At 46.6% G+C, this 24,387-nt stretch overlaps 2 protein-coding genes across 3 annotated transcripts in view; one reads left to right on the forward strand and one right to left on the reverse strand.

Annotated features, from left to right (window-relative positions):
* Positions 1-12,874, forward strand: part of LOC110532038 (uncharacterized) — a 28,713-nt gene extending 15,839 nt beyond the window's left edge. Inside the window, exons 16-53 of the mRNA XM_021615631.3 lie at positions 356-400; positions 659-712; positions 1,134-1,232; positions 1,346-1,390; positions 1,530-1,628; positions 1,799-1,852; positions 1,975-2,082; positions 2,212-2,265; positions 2,556-2,654; positions 2,801-2,854; positions 2,958-3,056; positions 3,266-3,319; positions 3,506-3,559; positions 3,819-3,872; positions 3,993-4,046; positions 4,284-4,328; positions 4,487-4,585; positions 4,760-4,867; positions 4,972-5,025; positions 5,178-5,231; positions 5,333-5,386; positions 5,875-5,928; positions 6,036-6,143; positions 6,330-6,383; positions 6,492-6,545; positions 6,665-6,826; positions 7,448-7,555; positions 8,271-8,378; positions 8,767-8,820; positions 8,944-9,051; positions 9,172-9,225; positions 9,360-9,467; positions 9,609-9,662; positions 11,119-11,226; positions 11,324-11,612; positions 11,749-11,936; positions 12,237-12,473; positions 12,646-12,874. Of these exons, the coding sequence (XP_021471306.2) occupies positions 356-400; positions 659-712; positions 1,134-1,232; positions 1,346-1,390; positions 1,530-1,628; positions 1,799-1,852; positions 1,975-2,082; positions 2,212-2,265; positions 2,556-2,654; positions 2,801-2,854; positions 2,958-3,056; positions 3,266-3,319; positions 3,506-3,559; positions 3,819-3,872; positions 3,993-4,046; positions 4,284-4,328; positions 4,487-4,585; positions 4,760-4,867; positions 4,972-5,025; positions 5,178-5,231; positions 5,333-5,386; positions 5,875-5,928; positions 6,036-6,143; positions 6,330-6,383; positions 6,492-6,545; positions 6,665-6,826; positions 7,448-7,555; positions 8,271-8,378; positions 8,767-8,820; positions 8,944-9,051; positions 9,172-9,225; positions 9,360-9,467; positions 9,609-9,662; positions 11,119-11,226; positions 11,324-11,612; positions 11,749-11,936; positions 12,237-12,473; positions 12,646-12,792 (3,435 nt within the window). The 3' untranslated portion in view covers positions 12,793-12,874. The remainder of the gene's footprint in view (positions 1-355; positions 401-658; positions 713-1,133; positions 1,233-1,345; positions 1,391-1,529; positions 1,629-1,798; positions 1,853-1,974; positions 2,083-2,211; positions 2,266-2,555; positions 2,655-2,800; positions 2,855-2,957; positions 3,057-3,265; positions 3,320-3,505; positions 3,560-3,818; positions 3,873-3,992; positions 4,047-4,283; positions 4,329-4,486; positions 4,586-4,759; positions 4,868-4,971; positions 5,026-5,177; positions 5,232-5,332; positions 5,387-5,874; positions 5,929-6,035; positions 6,144-6,329; positions 6,384-6,491; positions 6,546-6,664; positions 6,827-7,447; positions 7,556-8,270; positions 8,379-8,766; positions 8,821-8,943; positions 9,052-9,171; positions 9,226-9,359; positions 9,468-9,608; positions 9,663-11,118; positions 11,227-11,323; positions 11,613-11,748; positions 11,937-12,236; positions 12,474-12,645) is intronic.
* A 2,729-nt stretch (positions 12,875-15,603) lies between these two features.
* Positions 15,604-23,201, reverse strand: LOC110532040 (aladin). Of its 2 annotated transcripts, none has more exons than XM_021615633.3 (17): positions 22,895-23,201; positions 22,583-22,694; positions 21,906-22,033; positions 21,754-21,809; positions 20,004-20,095; positions 19,822-19,868; positions 19,535-19,633; positions 17,757-17,900; positions 17,517-17,637; positions 17,261-17,385; positions 17,096-17,156; positions 16,939-17,029; positions 16,724-16,817; positions 16,566-16,633; positions 16,381-16,459; positions 16,205-16,289; positions 15,604-15,873 (listed from the first exon to the last, which is right to left on the reverse strand). In XM_021615633.3, the coding sequence occupies exons 2-17, from the start codon at positions 22,679-22,681 to the stop codon at positions 15,718-15,720; spliced, it is 1,545 nt and encodes a 514-aa protein (XP_021471308.3). In that variant the 5' UTR covers positions 22,682-22,694; positions 22,895-23,201; the 3' UTR covers positions 15,604-15,717. The 2 variants fall into 2 exon arrangements, with proteins under 2 accessions (XP_021471308.3, XP_090040400.1); XM_090184274.1 differs by having other exon boundaries at positions 19,822-19,910; positions 22,895-23,192.
* Between the last annotated feature and the right edge of the window lie 1,186 nt (positions 23,202-24,387).

The following is a 24,387-nucleotide window of genomic DNA, read 5'->3' on the forward strand; positions in this document are numbered from 1 at the left end:
TAGATGATATGCCGTATAGTTTCGACCATTTATGTCCCCAATCCCAATCAATCCTAACCAGACCCAATCATAGTCTGTACACTTGTCTACCAGACAATCCCAGCCTAGAGTTTGGGACTTTCTCTTTGGTTAATGTTGCCACACGATAAAGACCTTCTCAATCTGGCTGTGTATCAAAATCAATTACAGTCAAAATTGCAATTCTGAAAAGCCTGCCTATAGGTAGTCTCGTGAAGCCGACCTTAGGCCTTTGGAGACGGAATATTGAGACACAACGGTGTGAACGTGTTCATCCATAAACACCTCACGGTACCTACCACCATCATAATGTCTCCTGTGTCTGCTCTCTCCTCAGGGCGCCCGTGGTAACGATGGCTTGCCTGGCCCTGCTGGTCCCCCTGTACGTATGAGCTCCTCATGTTGGTTCCTCACTGTTTCAAAGACATCTAGCTTTTATCATTGTCGTACAAGATAACCGTAATGCAGAAATCAATAATACACCTATTACATCACAATTGTGCATATTTTCAAAATAATTTCAAATGGATTTGGACCGCTTTGTCTGTTTCTCCCAGTCCATGTTGTATTTGTGCGATAATAACAAAACCAGGAATTAGTGAGTTTGTGAACTCTGACCTTTGAACTGGGATTCCTACAGGGGCCTGTTGGACCTGCTGGAGCACCTGGTTTCCCTGGATCCCCTGGCTCCAAGGTTTGTACTATTTACAATTACAGTATGTACAATTTTTGACATTCTTCATTTCTTTCTGCCGTGCATCCTGCCAGCCATGAACCAAATCGAAGCCTATTGGTGCGATAAAGGATGGGTCTGTTCAATTCCCACCAATCGCGGCGGTCAGACACTTCATTTCATTAGACCACGGGTGATAAACTCTGACGAGGTGATCCATAGTGATAAGCTGCAACGAGGCGAGATTCTCAGTAACTCGACGTCAAGGACTCGGAAGAGTCACATTGAACCGTGACTGTATGCCGGTCTATCACAGGGAGACAATGAGCTCTAATCACCACACCATTTGACTTTGTCGCCGAGGGCAGTTTGAAGAACAGTTAGAAGCAACAGAGAAACAACGGCAGTCCTAATGGTCCTCTGAATTGCTTCCATCCTACAGGGAGAAGCTGGCCCCACTGGTGCCCGTGGAGCTGAGGGCGCACAGGGACCCCGCGGAGAGGCTGGCACACCCGGATCTCCCGGTCCCGCTGGCGCCTCTGTACGTAACACCCAGGCTCTGTGTGATACAGTCCGAAGTGCATCATCTCGTACTGATTATCTCTCACAATTAAACTGATGCATTGTTTTCGTCTCTTCACTCTCTTCCTTTAGGGCAACCCTGGTACTGATGGTATCCCCGGAGCTAAAGGATCTGCTGTAAGTTTACTCTTACACTATATGGTTTAGAAAGTACCCTCTACACTCAGCATGAAATAAACAGTGCTCTTGGTCACCATTATCGGTCTACTACTCAGCCAGTAACGCTCAGTTGTGTTCTCTCTGTCGCCCTCTGTAGGGTGCTTCTGGTATTGCTGGTGCACCTGGTTTCCCAGGACCCCGTGGCCCCCCCGGACCTCAGGGAGCAACAGGACCTCTTGGGCCCAAGGGCCAGTCGGTAGGTCCCCCATGTTCCCCCCAAAACCTGGACACCCTAGTATTATGTTGGTGGTGCTTATTGGTTTTACTTAGGGGGGAAACCCATGTTTCTGGTGAGTCAAGTCATTCCTATTTCAACTGTTCTGAGTGATTTCTAGAATGATGACTTTGCCCCTGCGTTTGTTACAGGGAGACCCCGGTATTCCTGGTTTCAAAGGAGAGGCTGGACCCAAGGGAGAGCTTGTGAGTTCTGTTTTGATGGGTCATATAATTTCATAACCACACATGGATATTTTCACTCAATTGAGTTGGACTTGGAAGTATGTTTGGGATAAATCCGGCATCTTCTTGCTCACCCCCTGTAGGGCCCTATTGGTCCCCAAGGCGGCCCTGGCCCCGCTGGCGAGGAGGGAAAACGAGGAGCAAGAGGAGAGCCCGGTGCTGCTGGACCACTTGGACCTCCTGGCGAGAGAGTAAGGATCCGAACCATCACAGACCTCGCGGCAGTTTGCTCTGTTTTTGTCCTGTGTCATTGGGTCATATCAGTTGTTCCCACATCCTATTCCTCATCACAGAAATGTCCTCTCTGTCCTTGTTTCTAGGGAGCTCCCGGTAACCGTGGTTTCCCGGGTCAGGACGGTCTTGCTGGTGCTAAGGTGGGTCTTACAATGCTGATTTGACACGTTGACACTTTTATCTCACCTGATAAACAGGAATGGACAGGAGCAAAATCACCATAACAACTAGTTCTACTAAAGGAGTCCTTAACTGTAAGAAGACGGCCATGTAGACCAATGAGTAAAAAACAACTACAAATAAATTGTCCAAAACCAGCTATGATTAATACAATTAGCTAGTCACAGTTCATCAGCAATGTTGTTTAAACGTGAGTGACGAAAGCAAAACAATACTAATCTTTCTCTTTCTCTCCCCTCTTCCTCCTCAGGGAGCCCCTGGTGACCGTGGTGTTCCCGGCGTGGGTGGGCCTAAGGGAGGCACTGGTGACCCCGGCCGCGCAGGAGAGCCTGGTCTTCCCGGAGCCAGAGTGAGTAGTAGTAGTACCTCTGGTCTCCACCACCACAACAACAAGCCAAAACAGCCATCGATACGAGCTGGGGCTCATCGTGGCTTTAAATCGGTTTCCATCTACATGTATAATGTTGACACTGTCTTTGTGTGTGATGCTCACAGGGTCTCACTGGTCGCCCCGGAGATGCTGGTCCTCAAGGCAAAGTTGGCCCTGGTGTAAGTATGCCTCGTTAACCGGCTAGCACCGCCTAGTATTCCACTCTTACCAAACATTTTGCCATACAATTAAACCTTCTCTCCTCCGTGTGTGGTACTGTAGGGTGCTGCTGGTGAGGACGGTCGCCCCGGCCCACCTGGTCCTCAGGGAGCACGTGGCCAGCCTGGTGTGATGGGATTCCCCGGACCAAAGGGAGCCAATGTAAGTGTCACAGGGGTTTCCAGTAAAGTTGTGATACCCAGAGGGAAGAAATTGCTAGTCAATTTTCCTCCAGCTCTAGACACAGAGTATCTGACAGTGCAGACACATACAGTACAGGAAGTGTATGGAAACATCCCCATTAAGCCCCCTTGCACTTGTCTTCTCTTCTTCCCTGTGACTGACCACTGTGTTTTTTTTTTCTCCAACAGGGTGTGCCTGGCAAGGCAGGAGAGAAGGGTCTCGTGGGTCGTCAAGGTCTGATAGTAAGTGGATCAGCGTTTCAGATGAACTTCCTGTCTTAGCAAAGTTGAGTTCACCTCTGTGCAATTTTTTGGGTATTTTCAGCCCCACAAAATTTCAAGGAATGGAGGAACCGGATATCGATCGCCATCCCTTTGCAGCGGTGGTTCACGATGAACTGATTCATGTTCCTCTCTCTCTCTGAACAGGGTCTGTCTGGTAAAGATGGTGAGACTGGCGCTGCTGGACCTAACGGCCCTGCTGTAAGTGTTCAACCTCTGACCGACGTTGTGAAAGACAATAGACGGTTCTGGAGGAGTGAAAACTGCACCTCGTAGTAATAGAATCTCTTGTTGCGATGCGCCTATAACAGAATATGTGTAGCCATAGTATTTGTAAAAAGCTAGCGTCTCCCTTTGAGCACTTGAGGATGCAATGGAATTCCCAGACTTTCCACACAGCACCACAGGGTGCTGTCGCTGTCTAACCTGTGTTGATCACTTTTGATGGCTCTCCTCTTAGGGACCTGCTGGAGAGAGAGGAGAGCAGGGAGCTGCTGGGCCATCTGGCTTCCAGGTGAGTTTGCCTTACTTTTCTGGAATGGCTAGAACAGGAATGATTCTATTCCGAACAACTTGATGTCTATTTTTGATGACGTCATAGGAAGTCACTGATTGTCCTGTTGTTGTTGTGCAGGGTCTGCCTGGACCTGCTGGCCCCCCGGGAGAGGGAGGCAAGCCTGGTGATGCGGTGAGTGTCCACGGTCACAGCAGTACACCAGGTCGACCTGTTCAGGTCCCTTATTGATTGATTGAACACATTAGGAACATCTAACCCTGCTACTCACGTCACATTTGTCATCACACGCCTCAGGCCTGTATCCTGATCATGTAATTCTAGCAAACACAAGAACATGCTGTATTCTCACGGTATCATTTATCTACTGTAAAAGTATGCAGCTATAATGTCTCTCTCCTCTCTCTGTAGGGTGTTCCTGGAGAGGCTGGTGCTGCAGGCGTTACGGGACCCAGAGTGAGTTTTCATTTCTACAATAAGTCTGATTTAGATGTTTTTTCCTCACTTACTGTCACAATCATGTAGTTAGCCACCACCATCTACTTGTCAAACCTTTATGTCTGTAGTCCTTCCTGTTTCTGCCTCTCACTTCCTGTCTCTCTGTTCCCTGATAGGGCGAGCGTGGTTTCCCTGGTGAGAGGGGCGGCGGAGGATCTCAGGGTCTGCAGGGACCTCGTGGACTTCCTGGAACTCCCGGAACCGATGGACCCAAGGTTAGGAGCCCCTCCCCTCAGCCAACCTCGTCTTCAATAAGAGTTTCCGTTGCTATTGGAGACGGAGTCCTGAGCTCCTATAGTCGGGCAATCACAGTGCCACTACTGAAGAGAGAAACATCAGAAACAGTGTGATCGGCCATCTTCTAACTCCATGTTCCTCCTCTCTGACAGGGAGCCATTGGGCCAACTGGTGGTGCTGGATCTCAGGGACCCCCCGGCCTGCAGGGTATGCCAGGAGAGAGAGGAGCTGGTGGTATCCTTGGAGCCAAAGGTGACAGAGTGAGTAACAACTGTCAAAAATATTGAATCATTGTTGTAGAAAATTTGACGGCGGACTGCAAGGTTATATCATGATACATGTCATGGTTTTCTGTGTTTTGCAGGGTGACAACGGCGAGAAAGGACCTGAGGGCGCTCCTGGAAAGGATGGTTCCAGAGTGAGTATCGCGGAAGCAGAGAAAATAGCCACACTCTTCTGTGGCAACTCTGATCCAAAGTCCCAATGGAAATACAATGATCCAATGACCAAGTGAGGTTGATAATAACTCCATCTCTCTCCTTTCCATCTTTATTCTCTCCTCCCACTCAGGGCTTGTCTGGTCCCATTGGTCCTCCTGGCCCAGCTGGTCCCAACGGCGTGAAGGTATGAATTACCATACTGATCAAACACACCTGTTATTATGTGTATGGTGTAATATTCATTTGACAGATGGTTTCTCACTCTTCTCTCTCCTTCCCTCTCAGGGTGAGGGTGGACCTTCTGGCCCAACTGGTGCGGCTGGTGCCCGTGGTGCTCCTGTAAGTTGGGTCTTTCCGACCCAAGTGTCATATCGTCCGTTTTTAGACTTGTATTGAATCAGCCACGTTGTCGACGTGCTCAGGTTCGAAAATGTACCTCCGCGCAAACTCACTCCCCTCCAGTACAGAGAGCAGGAAGAAACTAGAGAGGAAGCAGAGCTCGACAGATCAAAATATAAGATCACTCAAAGTCACCAGATATTTTGATGGCCACATATTGTTCAGTTTGATTCCAAGACCACTCACTTCCCAAGTAGCCCGGCAACAGTTATAAATAATAAAGGAAGTTCCAAGTACACTAAATCAAAGTACACTTAGTCCCTCAGAATATATTCCATTCCAAAAGGTTTGATCTCCGATGAGTACAGCCTCCTCCACTTTCAACCACCGCACCTGCAGCATGACGGACAGGGCCACATACATGTGCAGTTAGAAAGCCTTTCTCTGTGGTGCCTGTGTCTCGAGTCCATCTCTCTCTCTTCCTGCAGGGTGACCGTGGTGAGGGTGGTCCTCCTGGGCCTGCTGGCTTCGCTGGGCCTCCTGTGAGTAGAACCACAGCAGTCACATACGTTTCAATGAAAACATTCACATCATCCATATCAAATGTTGGATCTTTATTGACCTGTATCTTCCATCCACCAAACTCCAGGGTGCAGATGGTCAGCCTGGAGCCAAGGGAGAGTTTGGCGAGGCTGGACAGAAGGGAGATGGTGGTGCCCCTGGACCTCAGGGACCCTCTGGGGCCCCTGGACCTGTGGTAGGTACCCATCGAAATGCACTTTGAGATACCAAAAAACCTGTATGTCCCTGAGACAGATATCTTATGACCCAAGACATTACCATTTGGAGAAAAAAGAAATGGAGAGAACACAATTGATGCACTTCTTGTTTCATTGTTCTTGTTTCTTTGTCTAATTGTGTTTATTGTTGCTTTTTGTTCCAGGGTCCCACTGGTGTTTCTGGATCTAAAGGAGGCCGCGGTGCCCAGGGTGGCGCTGTAAGTCAACAGTTCCAATGATAAGAGATTATTACCCAATAGTAAGTGAAAATATCACATGGTATGTTCTGTTATTGAAATATTGTCTTGTCCCTTTCTTGTTGGTAGGGTGCTACTGGTTTCCCTGGTGCTGCTGGAAGAGTTGGATCTCCCGGTCCCAATGTGAGTATCACATCCTCACAACTCTTCCATAGACAACAGAAATGCACCTTTTCATTCAGATTACCTGTGTGTATGTGTGTGGTTGAAAAAATGCTGCATCTCTCTGTTCCCTCTCTCAGGGTAACCCTGGTGCTGCTGGCCCCGCTGGTCCTGCTGGTAAAGACGGTCCTAAGGGAGTTCGCGGTGACGCTGGCACCCCAGGAAGACAGGGAGATGCCGGGCTGCGTGGAGTTGCTGGAGCCCCTGGCGAGAAGGGAGATGCTGGAGAAGACGGCCCCCCTGTGAGTCTACCTCATCCACTCTTACATTGGCTAAATTATATCTCACGGAGGTAATGCCACCCAGCCTCTTAAAGTTACTGTCCAGTGTTTCCAGATTTCTAGGAAATCTGACCTTTAATTAATTACAATGAGTGAAATACTTTCCTTCCAAACATTTTGAATTAAGTATGTTAAAAAGCAGCTTGTCTTGGAATGGTGTGGGCGTATACCGGTCATAAAAAGTAAACCACTGATTGGCCAGCTCATCCAATGAGGCATTCTCTACGAGGAAATAGCAAACATTTTTTGAAATGGTCTGTTTACGACACAAGTTTGAGGTGGTGTTTTGGAAGTGTCTTTTCTCCAATTTAACCTTTGGCCACAAATACGAGTCAGCAACATTATCTGGGTATGAGTTAACCGAATATATACGTTTAAAAAGTGAGATTTTCACTGAACAGTTACTTTAAGCTTCATGGATGTACCTTGTCGGCCTGGTAACACCAACTCACCCACCTTGATAGTCAACCACTTCATTTAAAATGTGCCTGATTTTTCTGGAACTGGAGTTATGAACTCGATGAGCTGGGGTTGTAAAGTCAATGTAGTGAACTTTGACCTAATTGTCTCCTCCATTTCTAGGGCCCTGATGGTCCTTCAGGTCCCCATGGTCTGGCTGGGTCTCGTGGTATTGTTGGTCTGCCTGGGCAGCGTGGAGAGAGGGGCTTCCCTGGTCTTCCTGGACCGTCTGTGAGTACCTCACCCCTGATAATAACTACCACACTTGAATTAGGCTATGATTAGTGTGAGTAAAAAATTGTCACAGTATTTTCTGAATCAGGAAGAGAGGTGAACTTTGAAAGCCAGGTCAGTGTTAGAGAACCATTGCCCTTACTGGTCCAGTTGTAAGTTAAGGTCTCTCTATAAGCTGACATACCCACATATAGTGATAGAAAATATGAATGACAATTGGCCTGAGAACCTTCTAAGTCCAGGCTCATATAACTCCCACTACTCATGCACCATTGAGCGGTAACTAAACAACATATGTCCCCTAAAATCATATATGGGATGCCTGGAGTGATTGCCTGTGTAATATCATGGAGTCCTGATATCCACATACATTCAATATGACAGATCTATACCCAGACTTCTTTCTCCTTAAAACGGTCACAAAGAAGTCGATCACTCAGTGACCAATTGGCTGTAACTGAGATGCATTCAGAACTAAGTGTCCATCATACTACGTCATATTGGGGGTTTTGATGCTTTTCTTACCAGCTAGGGGCTTTTAGACCGTTGCTGATGTCCTACTTACCATGCGGATCAATATTGAAGTCCATGAGTCCATTGACTAGTCAGTCGCATGTTACATCGTTGCAGTTATTGATATCAGATATAATTGGACTGTGGTGACATCTGACACTTGATGGTGAGTCTGATGTCCATGTTCTGTGTGTCCCAGGGAGAGCCCGGTAAGCAGGGAGCTTCTGGTGCTGGTGGTGACCGTGGACCGCCTGGCCCTGTGGGACCCCCTGGACTGTCTGGACCTGCAGGAGAGCCCGGAAGAGAGGTCAGAACTAAAACACAACAGCAAAGGCCACAACAACAACAACAATTATAGGCCACTGTAGCTGCACACAGCAATGACAGAGGTGTGGGCCATAGCTGCACTATAGTGCCACCTGCTGGCCAATATAATTACACCTCTGAATTGAGCCACTGCAAGAACCATAGCAACGACAGCAGCAGCATAAGCAACAACAACATTAACATAAATATCAATAATCACCACACAACAACAGCAACCTCCAAAAACAAGAACTTCCCTCCCCCACACAGTCACAATAACCGCCAAGCAGAATTGTAAACAATGACCACAGCACTAACAACAACAACCGCAACCAACAAAAAAGCAATACATTTCAATGAATGATTAAATCTCTGTCTCTACCTTACAGGGCAATGCTGGATCTGATGGACCCCCTGGTAGAGATGGATCCACTGGAGTCAAGGTGAGACACCTGCATTATACACCAATCAGACCAATCAGTCCAAACCAATCAATCCAATTGATGGATAAGCTATCATATGCGCTTTGATGGCCTTATATTCTATGATCTTCTCTCCCCCTGTAGGGTGAGCGTGGTAACACTGGTCCTGCTGGTGCTCCTGGTGCCCCGGGCGCTCCCGGTGCCCCCGGCCCTGTCGGCCCCCTGGGCAAGCAGGGAGACAGAGGAGAGGGAGTGAGTACCCATACAAAACTAGACACAATATGAATGAGATAAATGTCGGTGTTTTGTAATTCACACTGGTTTGGGTGTTGTTAGCCTGTCTAATGGGAAGAACCTCACTCTTGTTTTTAGGGTGCCCAAGGACCTGCCGGACCCGCTGGACCAGCTGGCGCTAGAGGAATGGCTGTGAGTTTCAACATCGCTCATTTTGAAACACACACACCATTCTCTAGTGAACTATTACCAACTGTAGCTGCACCGGCATTGGCACACCCTTTTTTTTGCTGAGCTGATTGACACTCTCTGCCTCTCTAAATCAGGGACCCCAAGGACCCCGTGGAGACAAGGGAGAGGCTGGCGAGACAGGAGAGAGGGGACAGAAGGGACACCGTGGCTTCACTGGTCTGCAGGGTCTTCCCGGACCTCCCGTAAGTCACCCAAGTCCTCTGGCCACGCTGGACCTTTAGCCATTATACCTCTCCATCTTCATAGATCTGTATTCATGACACTTCTGCGTGTGGAATAAGTTCTGTTCCCTGACTTCCAGTCGTCTTTGTCTAAACTAACAGGGCTCCGCTGGAGACCAGGGAGCTGCTGGACCTGCCGGACCTAGTGGCGCTAAAGTGAGTCCAGGCGAGAGGGAAGGACAGAACACTTCTCTAATCCCTCCAGACTTATGATAAGACAAAAGGACTACTCCTATACAGTAGTTATCCCGTGATATAATAATGAGGGTCAAAGGCTAGTTTTTTTTTATAATCCTCCAACACTGTGATAAGGTAGAGGATGAGAATGGCCACTGTGTTTTAATTAGTCTGTCCTAGGATAACAGGGAAGGCTAATGCTTTTGTGATTACCACATGTTGTGGCAGAGAGGAAGACAAGACAGGAGAGGCTACTACTTAAAAAATATACGCATAAAGATTAATTACATGATAAAGAAGAGGAAAGGGATGTGAATAATTATCACCCATAGAGAGATACACTACATATACAAAAGTATGCGGACACCCCTTCAAATGAGTGGATTCGGCTATTTCAGCCACACCCGCTGCTGACAGTTGTATAAAATCGAGCACACAGCCATGCAATCTCCTTTGACAAACATTGCCATTAGAATGGTCTTACTGAAGAGCTCAGTGATTTTCAACGTGTCACCGTTATAGGATGCCACCTTTCCAACAAGTCAGTTCATTAGATGTCTGCCCTGGTCAACTGTAAGTGCTGTTATTGTGAAGTGGAAAAGTCTAGGCGCAACAACGGCTCAACCGCGATGCGGTAGGCCACACAAGCTCACAGAACGGGACCGCCGAGTGCTGAAGCGCGTAGCGCATAATAATCGTCTGTTTCTCGGTTGCAACACTCACTTCCGAGTTCCAAACTGCCTCTGGAAGCAACGTCAGCACAATAACTGTTTGTCGAGAGCTTCATGAAATGGGTTTCCATGGCCGAGCCGCCTTCCCTGTTTCAGGAATGACAATGCCCCTGTGCACAAATCGAGGTCCATACAGAAATGGTTAGTCAAGATCGGTGTGGAAGAACTTGACTGGCCTGCACAGAGCCCTGACCTCAACTCCATCTAACACCTTTGGGATGAATTTAAAGGTAAACTGCGAACCAGGCCTAAGTGATAAACATCAGTGCCCCTCCTCACTGAGGCTCTTGTGGCTAAATGGAAGCAAATCCCCTCAGCAATTTTCTAACATCTAGTGGAAAGCCTTCCCAGAGAAGTAGAGGCTGTTATAGCAGCAAAGGGGGGACCAACTCCATATTAATGCCCAAGATTTTGGAATGAGATGTTCGACGAGCAGGTGTCCACATACTTTTGGTCATCTAGTGTAGCTGCTAAGTTTGTAATTTCCGATAAGCAGGTTGTTTTTGAATTAAAGAGTGTACACTGTAGGACAATTGAACATGAACAATGTTACATCCGGTAAAAGTTTCAAACTAACTGTGAATCCAGCCCCTCTACAAAGAGACTCCCATTCATACATGCTATGCTATGCTCCCATTCATACATGCTATGCTACACACCATGTGTGTGAGCTGTGACTGACCCCACCCTATCTATCTCCTCAGGGACCCCCTGGCCCAGCCGGTCCCGCTGGTAAGGATGGATCAAACGGTACCCCTGGACCCCTCGGACCCTCTGGGCCTCGTGGTCGTTCTGGAGAGACTGGTGCTGCTGTGAGTAACGCTTGGCAACGTTTATAGCATGTAGCAGCAAATATGTTAGTCTTCATGTAGTCCCACCTTGTAACAATCGTCTCCTCTTCTCCTTCAGGGTCCTCCTGGTAACCCCGGACCTCCTGGTCCTCCTGGTCCTCCCGGCCCTGGCATCGACATGTCTGCCTTCGCTGGCCTGTCTCAGCCAGAGAAGTCTCCGGATCCCCTGAGGTACATGAGGGCTGATGAGGCATCCAGCTCCCTGAGGCAGCACGACGTGGAGGTGGACTCCACACTCAAGTCCCTCAACTACCAGATCGAGAACCTGCGCAGCCCCGACGGTAGCCAGAAGAACCCCGCCCGCACCTGCAGAGACATCAAACTGTCCCACCCCGAATGGAAGAGTGGTGAGTGGGGGAATGGTTAGAGGAGAGGGAGAAGAGAGAGTGAATGGAAAGGAAAGACCACAGATGTGTACAACGTGATCAGTCCAAACCATGCTAAGGTTTGAACCATTTGTCCTCTCCCCCTCCTGTTCGCCAGGTGACTACTGGGTGGACCCGAACATTGGCAGCACAGCTGACGCCATCAAGGTCTTCTGCAACATGGAGACCGGCGAGACCTGCGTGTACCCCAGCATAGCCAACGTGCCGCACAAGAACTGGTGGACAAGCAAGAGCAAGGACCGCAAACACGTCTGGTTCGGAGAGACCATGAATGGAGGATTCCACGTGAGTCTCGACATGAATAATCACTTCACTGGCACGTTTGAGCGAAATACGGCTACTGCTTCAGTAGGGCAACTTCCTTTCAAGGGTTACCCTGATCAACGAGTAAAGCACTTCCTCTCAGTGTTTCTTTTTATGAATTGCAGACTGAACCTATATTTCCGGCTTGCAGATACGTTCTAGACATCACATAAAATCCTACCACCCATAAACCTGTGTGTGACCTCCATGACCTCCTCCACACCTTCCTTGCCCCGTGTCCCGTTTAACCCTAAGCTCTTCCTTCTCTGGCTCCCTCCACAGTTCAGCTACGCTGAGGACGGTACCAACGCCGCCAGTATCCAGCTGACCTTCCTGAGGCTGCTGTCCACGGAAGCGTCTCAGAGCCTCACCTACCACTGCAAGAACAGCGTGGCCTATATGGACGCATCCACGGGCAACCTGAAGAAGGCTCTGCTGCTCCAGGGCTCCAACGACGTGGAGATCCGAGCTGAGGGCAACAGCCGCTTCACCTACAGCGTGGCGGAGGACGGCTGCAAGGTGAGGGGAATAGGCACTGTCAAAGTAGGGACAGGGGGAAAGATGGACATAGTAAAGTAGGACCTATTGGGGAAGGCACAGTCCAGTTTCACAGTAAACAAACAAAACAAATCTGTCATTGTAGCCTATGGGAATGTACAGTGTTTCAACACATATCGTTGTCGTCCCACAGAAACACACAGGCCAGTGGGGCAAGACTGTCTTCGAGTACAAAACACAGAAGACCTCCCGTCTGCCCATCGTGGACATTGCTCCCATGGACATCGGAGGAGCGGACCAGGAGTTCGGCGTGGACGTGGGCGCAGTCTGCTTCTTGTAAAAGTGGGACAAACGAGACGAGAAAAAAAACTAAAACATGAAAGAAATAACTATGAAACAATACACGATCCAAAAAAAGAAGACCGGAACTAAAAAAAAAAAAATGATAATTGATATTCTCTCTTACAAAGAAGTGCTCTCCAAGTTGTACACCCTGGATGTTAGCACTGAAAGACACCAGCAATATCCGTACGTAATTCCAGCATTCCCCAGTCGTGTTTCCTGTGGCCCACAGTCGGTGGGAATGAGTTTGAGCCAGAAGGAAAAGGGACCAAGCCAAGGGACGAGTGATGGAGAAACAGAAACATGACTCGATGTCACTTATTTATTGTCTAAACTTTAAAGGGGCATAGATGAGGTACAGTGGGACTGGGGGGGGGGGGGGGGGGGGCTTAACCATAAGAACAGCACAAGCTCCTCCCACTACAGAACACCTAGAACCTCCCACTCCACCTCCCTCTCCGACCTAGCTACAAATACGCCATTTTGAATCAATGTAGACCAAAAAATATTTTCAGTAATTATAAGGTGCTTCAAAATGTGCTTTTTTAACCATCAAGACCAGGAGCTAAACTTTTACTGTGTATTAAAAATACTTGGTTCTATTGTTGTAAAAGTCTGTGTTTATAAACAACCAGATGATTTTATATATATTTCCACATTATGTGTGTACATGTGTCTATATGCACACCAACACTTTTTGGAAAGTGAGGTTACATTTGGGATATGTTTTTCCTTGTCCTTTACCCCTTGATTGCCCATTAGAGGAAAATGTCTTACTCGGTTGACAAACAACCCCCCAAAAAAATTCTAATAAAATTTGGGAAATTAAATCAGTTTTGTTGTAGTCATCCGGATTGTTTAAAGCTACCTCACGCTGAAAAACAAAGTGAAAAAGTTGACCTTAAATCTTGAGCTGACCAAAATGAGCTTCCGGGTGGAACTGGTGCTGAACAGCTATCTTTGCTTTGCTGTCTTCAGAAGGTGCTATGAGTTCTAGAATTCAGTCATTGTTCCCCCAAACCCCCACTAGCCTCACACACCACACACACACACCCCACCTCGGACGACAGGTGCAGCCATTCAAGGCAGGGAACCAAGTGACTCTGGATATTCTCCTATGGAGTCTACGCCCCACAAATAGAATCACGGGACTCCAAGGAGAGCTACCCAAAACAACCAGGGTGGCTCGTCTCTGTGTGTGTGAGAGGGTGTGTAATTTCTTTTGTTGTTACTCATTTTTATTATGATCATGATCATTTGTCTGTTTTTATTTTGGTACACTTTTAATTGATGTAAATTGGAAATAAAAAGGAAAAACCAAGTAACAATGAAGTTGATTTTTAATTGCGTTTCTTTTGAGAAAGTACGGACATGGCATGGGAGTTGAATAGCTTTTTTTTTGGTAACTGAACCCAAGGTCTGTATACTTTAAGGTTTTTGTTGTAGTTGTATTTCTTGGGAGTTCAGTTAACTTTTTTTATGTTTGTGAGTGCATGGTATGTGTGTGAGTATGCGAGACTGTGCGTGAGTGTGTGTTTTAGCTATGAGAAAATCTCATTACACAGGAATGAAAGTACTGTCTGTAATCATTCACCGGTTTCAGGGTTGGGCCGGGCATGGTTGGCTTCTGTTTGTTTGAATTAATAAGAATAAATAAAGAAATTGTGCTGAACGGAATTGTGAAGTATTTTGTTTATTAACAGTAATGTCTTACTGACGCGTCAACACGTTGACATAGGTGTTTGCCGTTGTGTGCTTTCCCCACAACACCTTTCCATATCTTTCTGCTGAGCAATAAAAATTAGACTGAAGACTAAACAGTGATATCTTCTTAAAGGGAAATTATTCTCATTACAAACCTACATTGAAAATCACAAATATCATCTTTGTAGACCTACATCTTTTCGAGTTATTGACCGAAAGCAAAGCTATACCATTGATGCCAGGTTGTTTTTGTTTTTTTAAAAGATTGAAAACATTATTGCCAAGATAAACATAGATTAAGAGAATATACAGTAGACTTGATTAACTTAGACAGGGATCCTCAAATAGATTTAGCCGCGGGATGATTTTTTCTTGAGCGAAGTCAGGGGGCCAGAACATTATTATAAATAATCTGTAGACTGCAAATTGACCGCAAGAACCCCAAACAGATGCAGTATGACAAGAACTGAATAATGTCAAACATTGATTCCATTTGTATATGATCATAGACACTCACCGGACAGTTTATTAGGTACACCACCCCCATTCACAAAAATCGATCGCTCCTACAGACAGTGAGTCATGTTGCTTGCTATATAAAGCAGGCAGACAGGCATCGGGGCATTCAGTTCCTGTTCGATTTAATGTTAAAATGGGCAAAATGAGTGACCTAAGGTGCGTCGGATCCAGTATCTCAGAAGCTGCCACCCTCCTGGGTTTTTCCACATATGACTGTGTCTAGGGTTTACAGAGAATGGAGCGACAAACAGAAATCATCCAGTCAGCAGCAGTCCTGTGGGTGAAAACAGCTTGTTGAGGAGAGGTCGAAGGAGAATGGCAGGAATCGCACAAGCGAACAGGCGGGCCACAGACAAATAATGGGACAGTACAACAGTGGGGTGCAGAACGGCATCTCGGAATGCACAATTCATCGATCCTTGTCACGGATGGGCTAATGAAAATCTCCAAACGCTCCAAACTCCCAATCACCTTGTTTATCTCTTTTGAAAGAACGGGCCAGCGCTGCCTAGACCTTAACCCCATTCCACCAACCCCCTTACCATGTCTTGGTCTAGGAATTCAAAAAGACACAATCATTCACAACTTGCATTACACTTTGTGCACGTTTATTTAGAAAGTGTTAAAAAAAAAAAAGTATAAATTGTACTGAAATATGGTTTCTGTGTTAGTTTGAGTGTGTGTATGTGTGGGTGTGTGGTCAGGAGATGAGTTCTGTGTAGAGAGTCTGGTTGTTGTAGTCGGCTGGTCTGCCCTGGGTCAGGGGGAGAGACGGGCTGCCTCCCAGGCCAGGCTGGGGATTACCAGCACTCATAAAGCAGAAAGGCACGTGGGTAATCTTCCCATTGGACCAACACTGTAGAGAGAGAATTCACGACAGTCACTAGGATGAGTTAAGTTACACCTCACTACACCTGTTGCTCTAGTCACTGATGCACTACTGTACAACAACAGCCATGTAAAAGGGAATTTGTGTGTGTGGGCCATGTACCATTTTATGTTGCCCATGTCTCCCCATACGAATGGAATTAAGGCAGAAACAACTTGAGGTTTGAAAACAGCTCTACATTTCAAGTTTATCAGTGAACTCTAGCTTTATTAAGACCAGTTTAAGCAGCACTGTGAGGCGTCGTCTAAATGACTGGAGGCCCGCGACTGTAAAGAGAAGAGTTTGAAGAGAGACTAACCACAGTGAGCTGGGCTCCATGCTGGTAGTTGGGGTTAAACTGCATCAGTCTGGGCTCTGTCCCGGCCTCCCCCTGGACAAAACCACTGACACACACACAGTTATTACCACTGAGATACAAACAACTGATTACCACTGAGATACCTTCCTTGCAATGTAACATACTAGAGCACATACCATGGCAGAAGCTTAAAAGCGGGGCTGATTTGAGTCTTGAACACTGCGATCATGGCAGGGCGGCCTGCTCCGGCGTCTCCTGGCGGAGCCGATGAGAGGAAGGAAGTGAGCGGAGGAGAGAAGACGTCAAAACACACACAATCTCTCAAGTCGGAGAAAGTGGGAAGAGACAGAACAAGCCTGACCTTTGACATGCACGGCTAGACGCTCTCCTCTCGGATCCCACGCCAATGACTGGATCTCTCCTCCGACCCTGACACATAGACAAACGCAACAATCCAATCGGTGAGGGTAATCGACAACTAGTTAAGTAAAGGACTAGTTAACCCGGGCCTTTCCTTACATGATATCTCCGTCAGGTGTATTTAAGGTGGTCTCGGACAGGTCGGCCACCACTGTTGCTGCCTTTGGCCCACCTGACATCATTAAGGGCACTCCTAGTGGACAAAGAGGAGAACACACATCAAAACAAACGCAAGCACACAGCACAGTGTAAACAACTATAAAAAGGTTGAAGTGCCTCATATTGTACATGGAATAGTGTGTGTGTGTGTGTACCTGGGTTGTCAGTGAAGGTCAGGGCATAGATGACGGTCTCTCCTTGCACAGTGAAGAGCAGCCGACTCCCATCAGGACTCCAACAGCCAGACTAGACAGTTACAGAGAGACAGTTAGCCAGACACACACACACACACACACACACACACAATCTCACCTGACAGCGTCCCTTCAGACTAGGCCACCGCTCACAAGTCCACATCCTGGTTTCCCAAACCCTGCAGCAACACAAACACATAAATAACACACACATACAGTAATACAGAAACAGCCGACCAACACTACACGAAGCATGAAGCTCTCCTGCACTACCGTCTCTGACCTGAAGAGGGAGGAGGGTGTAGCTGCCAGCACACGACTGCCATCGGGAGACCAGGACAGGTACGTGACTCCTCCCCCTCCCACGCGGTGGAGAGGCACACAGCTCTCAACAGCGACGTCCCACACCTGACAGAGAGGAGATGGCGAGAAGGAGAGAGACAGACAAGAGTCACAAAGCCCTTACGACATCACAGTAAAATACTTTACCAGCCGAGTAGCAGATCCTGTGTGTGTGTGTGGATTGAGACGATTCCTACCAGCAAGGCAGTGTCCCTGGGAGAGGCCGACACCAGGAGAGGTCCGTTAGGTGACCATGCGACGGACGTGACGGGGGAATGGCCTGGGTGAGACAGGACCTGGGCACAGCCAGAGGAAGGCCTGTGAGAGGGAGGGAAACCAAAAAAAGATTAAGAGAGAAATAGGGAGGGCAGAGGAAGAAGAACATTCAAGACATAGAAATGACTCTATAATGCACACAAGTGTGTGTGTGTGTGTACCTGGTAGAAAGTGAGGTGGGATCCACGTGCCAGACAAGCAGGCAGTTGTGACAGGCGACGGCCAGGGCAGACGCACACAAAGGCTTCCACTGCAGAGCCGCCACACTGCGCTGCAGACGGTGCTTCAGGGTGGGAGTAGTAGCACTGAGGAGAGAGAATGTGCGAGAGACAGAGAGACGAAGAGACAGGGAGACCAAGGCAGGGAGACAGAGAAGAGATAATTTCACTCACAAACCGTACGTAAACACTGCAGGAACGGTGCCATAGTTTAAACACTGCACTGCACTAGGCTGGTCTGACAATATGATTGAGGACATACAGTGCATTCGGAAAGTATGTCCCCTTGACTTATTCCATATTGTTACGCTAAAGTCTTATTCTAAAATGGATTCAGTTGTTTTTTTTGTCCTCATCAATCTACACAGTATACCCCGTAATGACAATGTACAAACAGGACGGGCAGCGATTACAGCCTTGAGTCTTCTTGGATATGACGCTACAAGCTTGGCACACCTGTATTTGGGGAGTTTCTCCCATTCTTCTCTGCAGATCCTCTCAAGTTCTGTCAGGTTGGATGGGGAGTGTCGCTGCACAGCTATTTTCAGGTCTCTCCAGAGATATTCGATCAGGTTCAAGTCCAGGCTCTGGCTGGGCCACTCAAGGACATTCAGAGACTTGTCCCGGAGCCACTCCTGCGTTGTCTTGGCTGTGTGCTTAGGGTCGTTGTCTTGTTGGAAGGTGAACCTTCGCCCCAGTCTGAGGTCCTGAGTGCTTTCGAGCAGGTTTTCATCAAGGATCTCTCTGTACTTTCCTCTGTTCATCTTTCCCTCGATCCTGGCTAGTCTCCCAGTCCCTGCCACTGGAAAACATCCCCACAGCATGATGCTGCCACCACCCTGCTTCACCGTAGGGATGGTTCCAGGTTTCCTCCAGACGTGATGTTGCCTTTTGGCAAACTCCAAGCGGGATGTCATGTGTCTTTTACTGAGGAGTGGCTTCAGTCTGGTGACTCTACCATAAAGACCTGATTGATGGAGTGCTGCAGAGATGGTTGTCATTCTGGAAGGTTCTCCCATTATTCACAGTGGAACTCTGGACCTCCTGACCAAGGACCTTCTCCCCAATTGCTCAGTTTGGCCCCGCGGCCAGCTCTAGGAAGAGTCTTGGTGGTTCCAAACTTATTCCATTTAAGAATGATGGAGGCCACTGTGTTCTTGGAGACCTTCAATGCTGCAGACATTTTTTTGATACCCTTCACTAGATCTGTGCCCCGACACAATCCTATCTCAGCGCTCTACGGACACGTCCTACGATCTCATGGCTTGGTATTTGCTCTGACATGCATTGTCAACTGTGGGACCTTATATAGACAAGTGTGTGCCTTATCAAATCATGTCCTATCAGTTGAATTTACTACAGGTGGACTCCAATCAAGTTGTAGAAACTTCTCAAGGCTGATCAATGGAAACAGGATACACCGGAGCTCAATTTCGAGGCTCATAGCAAAGGGTCTGAATACTTTTGCAACAGTTGCAAACATTTTCACTTTCTCATTATTGGGTACTGTACGTAGATTGATGAGGAAAATGTTTTATCTAATCAAATGTTATAATAACGCTGTAACGTTACAAAACATGGAAGAAGTCAAGGGGTCAGAATACTTTCCGAATGCACTGTAGGTTTCATCCGAAGCCAGCCCGTAGAGTTTGATAGTCACTGACACACAGAGAGAGAGAGAGAGAGAGAAAGAGAGAGAGCACCATTGCGACAGACTTAACCTCTTGGGGTTGTAGATCTTGATGGAATCGTCTGAAAGGGCCACGGCACACTTCTGAGTGTGTGGGTGCCAGGCAAAGCCCCGCACTGCACAGTCCGACCTGAGACACAGGGAGCAAGAACAGGAGGACAACTACAGATACATAGCATACTTCAGCCATGATTTCAGAGAGCATGCTTATGTGAAAGTAAACAAATACCTCACATTTGACAAGGACATACATAACATAAGAGAGAGTATATTTAAGGATCCGATTGGGGATTCATCAACTAAATAAGGTAGTCTTACCAGTCCAGCACTTGGGAAAACTCGGCGGTCATTTCCTCGCTGCTCAACTGAAGACAAAGGGCCAAATAATGACAGTCACTTAGAGAAGCCTGCAGAATCCAACACACCCCGGCAAGTTCTGTATTGTTTGATTGGAACTGCCTGAGAATTAGCCATGTGAAACGACAGACTGGACCACTTACTGTTAGGTGAGGAAACAGAGAGCTGTGGAAGGAGGAAACCCAGCGTAGCAAGGCCAGGACACAGCTCGAGCTCACCCCTAGCCACTTGGGCACTGGGAACACACTCAATTAGGAGATGGACTGAAACACTCAAATCAACCTGTAACATTGGTTTACACGTCTCGAGGTTAGGTAACCTTGTTGAACGTGATGGTATGAAAATGCTTTTAGAACATAATATTACACGTTTTTCGAGAGATGTTTTATTTTATTTTAAAAAATGTAACCTTTATTTAACTAGGCAAATCAGTTAAGAACAAATTCTTATTTACAATGACGGCCTACCCCAGGCCAAACCCCAGACAACGCTGGGCCAATTATGCGCCGCCCTATGGGACTGCCAATCACGGACGGATGTGACGCAGCCTGGATTCGAACCAGGGACTGGAGTGACTCCCTTTGCACTGAGATGCAGTGCCTTAGACCTCTGCGCCACTCAGGAGCAGCCATAATCAAACAAGTGAATAAACGAAAAGCTAAAACAACCAATTTGAGATCGAAAAACAACAAAATACTCACAACCACAATAACAAGCCTGTATAGTCCGGTCAAAAATGCATTTGCATATGAGCACATTCAACTTGGCTACATTACATGGGCAGAGGCATCAAGATCTACTGTTACCCGTCATTAGTAAACTAGCTAAATGCATGATGTATACAATCACATTCAAAGCAGGTAGCTAGCATCGAATAAGCGCCTATTGTTCATTCAAAAATCCACTTACACATGTTGTGTTCATTCGGAGGGTAAGCTCTAGCTGTGTTAAACATTACAGTAGTTTTGACATGGGTAACGGGACGAACTGCGTTAGCCAAAGCAAGCCAACAGGCTAACTGCACGGTAATGCCCACAATAACGAAGTCACTTTTGCTGGCAGATCATGTACACTACACATTAAAATGGTATTCAATATGGTTTGCAGTGAGGGACTTCAGATGTGCCAAACCTAGGAGAGGCTAGCTAGATACCTGGGCTAGAAAAGCGAGTATTCAGTCAATGCAAGATGGTTAGGTGTCTGTCTGTTCTGAAAGAGTTAGCTACCGATATGCAGGGTTGTTAACAGTGTCCACTCCTGTTAAATCAATGGCAGCTATTGGTGAGACCTAACAAATGATGCTGCCAATGTCCATAGTAAAAATAACTGTAGCAAGACGTCCCGCTAACGTCACTAGATGGCAAAAACATCCATCAATGATAGCTGAGCTTACTGTGGTTTGGACTAGCTGGCTAGCTATGGATAGCCAACCTTGCAGGGTATATATTTTTGTCAATTTATCACTCATGCCACGTTACACTACCAATTTCTAACGGAACAGCCTTCTAAAAATGGCACTTATTTCCCTATGTTTTTAATTGTCAAAATGAAAATGATCAATGAGGCTAATAACATGCATTGTAATCGGGGCTGCTTGTCAGACCAACCATTCAAGTGATGTCAGTGATGATGCGTTATCAAAACGGCGGCATGCAGTAGTCAGCTGAGGCCAACGTTTAAATGTTTGAACATAAATTTGTTTTGGAGCAGTTTTAGGTGTAGGAATATGCTCCTTTATCACGTTTGGTTATCAAAATGACCTTAACTCACAAAAATGTTACAGAGCATATTTAAAAAGACACAAAGTCTTGCATGACAATTTCTTATCTAAAGCGCATGCTTGCATGTAATACTTTCGTGACAGTGAAAGAACGACGATAACATGGCACTCACCCTCTGCACTGGAGTTGGCGATCTCATTTAGGAGTCCAGACAGGCCGGCATCACGCCTAGCAGACAGACAGAGGTGGGGATTAGTGAACAGGGCTTCGGAATTGCGTGTGAGTGAGCGTGAGAGTGTGTGAGATAGAGAGAGAGAGACACACCAAGCCCCTGCACTCCTCGTGTACAGCGTCTCACAGTGGTCCCTAAAGGCCGACTTGCTGCTGCTCTCTTGGCGGCTGTGAGGCTTCAGTGACTCTCGCGGGAAGTACAGATTCAGAGCAGGTGAATCCTACAGCAAAATGGAAACACATACAACATTATTCATACTGTAGCTCTTGCTCTCCACACACACCATAGCCTAATATTAGGTGATAACATTAAACATCCAAGCAATGCACTGGCAGACAGTTTGTGGCAACTCGATAAGTTACACTCTAGCTAGTGGTGACTAGTAAGTTAACAGGGGTGGGTATAATTTGTGGATCGTTCCAACAGGAATCTGTTCCAAAAACGTAAAGTACAAGGTTGCCAACAAACAACGCATACAAAGTAGCATGATCAACCCCGTATCTTATTCTTAATGTTTGCCCATAGGCTACCAGAGTGAGGAAAGACATTTTTCGGGAAATAAACGTGGTGAGTGAAAAACGTTATGAAATAGCCCACTCTCTACCCGGCATCTTATTCTGCCGCTATTCAAATTTGTATGCGTTGTTTTGTTGGCAACCTTTGTTATTTGCGAAGTTTTTTGGAACAGATTCCTGTTGGAACGTTCCACAAATTTTACCCACCCGGTTAACAGTAGTAGGGATTGACAATGATACGGTAGCCCGCCCACCTCAAACCAGACGGATGGATCTGTGTTAGACTCGTTGTATTGAGAAGTCTCTCCATCGCCGGACAGCGGTGGGGGGAACAGAGCCAAAGAACACATCATAACCACATTCCTCCTGAAAAAAGACACATCACATTTAGCAAGCTCAACATTCAGCCATCACATGCAGCTGCTAGCGAAGTTAGCTAGATTGCTAGCTAGTCCTAAACGTTAGTAGTAGCTTAGTTATGATTGGCAATTTAGCCATGCTAGCAAGCTAGACCGAGAATGACTAAAAACAACTACTCAGTTGCCCATGTAGCTGATGTTAACTACCTTCCTTATCCTGTAAAATGTAGCTAGGTTTGCTTCAAAACGCAGGTGAGCGTCCGTCAGGAAAGTTTCGTAAACTACGGAGGCCTGTAAAAGGCATACAATACGGAGAATTTCCACAACGCGGACGTACTTTGTCCAATGGTGCATGCGCTGCTGTCATCTACCGGAAAAATAGCAGCATTACATCCTACTTCTGTTCACACCAGATGTTGGCGGGTAGAGCTGGAGCAGAGCGATCCCAGTTTGGCAGGAGCTCGGAGCGAGATTCTCAAAGGCTGGAGCGTCGGCCTTATCGCCCGCTCCAGTAGCGCTTACTTCACGACTTTAGGCATGCCCGGCCCAGCATGTATTTGTAGTCTACTTCTGTGCTGCTATAGCCCCTTGCTTTAGCTACTGACCTGGAGTTAGCTACATATTTTCATAAAGAAACTGATAAAACACACATGTGCCTAATCAAGATGACTTACAATGATGAGGAGAGCAAGAGAGGGAGTTGTCCACAACTAAATAATCCTAATGGAATCTGAAAGGACACGTGTCCTGAGGCATGGTGGTGTACTACATTCACATGCTAAAAGAAAGGAATGAGGTGATAGATAACTATGTGTGTCATTGAGCAAAGTGTTTCTAAACAAAAAAAACACATATCTTAAACGTTTCGTTCATGTTTGTTCTATTATCTATCTATACAATAGGCCATAGTTGATTTTGGCCCAATAGGCTTGGTATATGCCGGTATTCAAGAAGCTTTCCGTTTTCATTGGGTTATTTTGCCTAAAAAACCTTTAGGCCTACCTATATAAATAAATACAAAACTCAGGGTCTCTGCCCAGCCTGTCAAGAATGGCGAAAATTATGTTTAGCATCCTGCAAGTGTGGAATGGATACTCTCCGCTACTGGCCCGATCTCCAGGCACCATCGCAGTATCCTGAAGCCACAGACAGGCCAAACTCATGTTTCTAAAAATGTATTCTAAAAATAAATTCAAAGGCAATAATGTCATTTTTTGTTTAATTTGTATTTAATTATAAGTAAGTCACAACCTATATACGAAATGTATAGACTACAATGATTTAATACAATAATGTTGAATGCTTTATGTTCCTACCAGCCTTTTGTGTGTGTCACACTCGCAAATGCTTCACAATGTATTTATTTGTAGGCTATAGCCTTGAAATAATATAAATAATATAGCCTAAATAATTCCTTTCCATTCCTTCTTGGGCTCCCTGTCTGGCTCCTGACCTATTTGGAGTGTTTATATGCTGTTTAAAATGACATGTGCACTTCTTACGTTCACCTTTTCATGTTTATTCAAACACTTTTCATTCAAATCATATGATTTGGTTTCAATAATTCAAAACCAAATGGTAGGCCCAGGTAGTCACAAAAATAGATGGGTGTTGGTTAAATTGTGATTTTAATGAATGGAGAAAATATCAAGCGGCAGTTTTCTTTTCTGAGCACAGAGCGGTTTGTAGCAGAGACGTTG

The sequence above is a fragment of the Oncorhynchus mykiss genome, chromosome 9, assembly GCF_057628025.1.
Source record: "Oncorhynchus mykiss isolate SJ-2025 chromosome 9, ASM5762802v1, whole genome shotgun sequence".
NCBI lineage: Eukaryota > Metazoa > Chordata > Actinopteri > Salmoniformes > Salmonidae > Oncorhynchus > Oncorhynchus mykiss.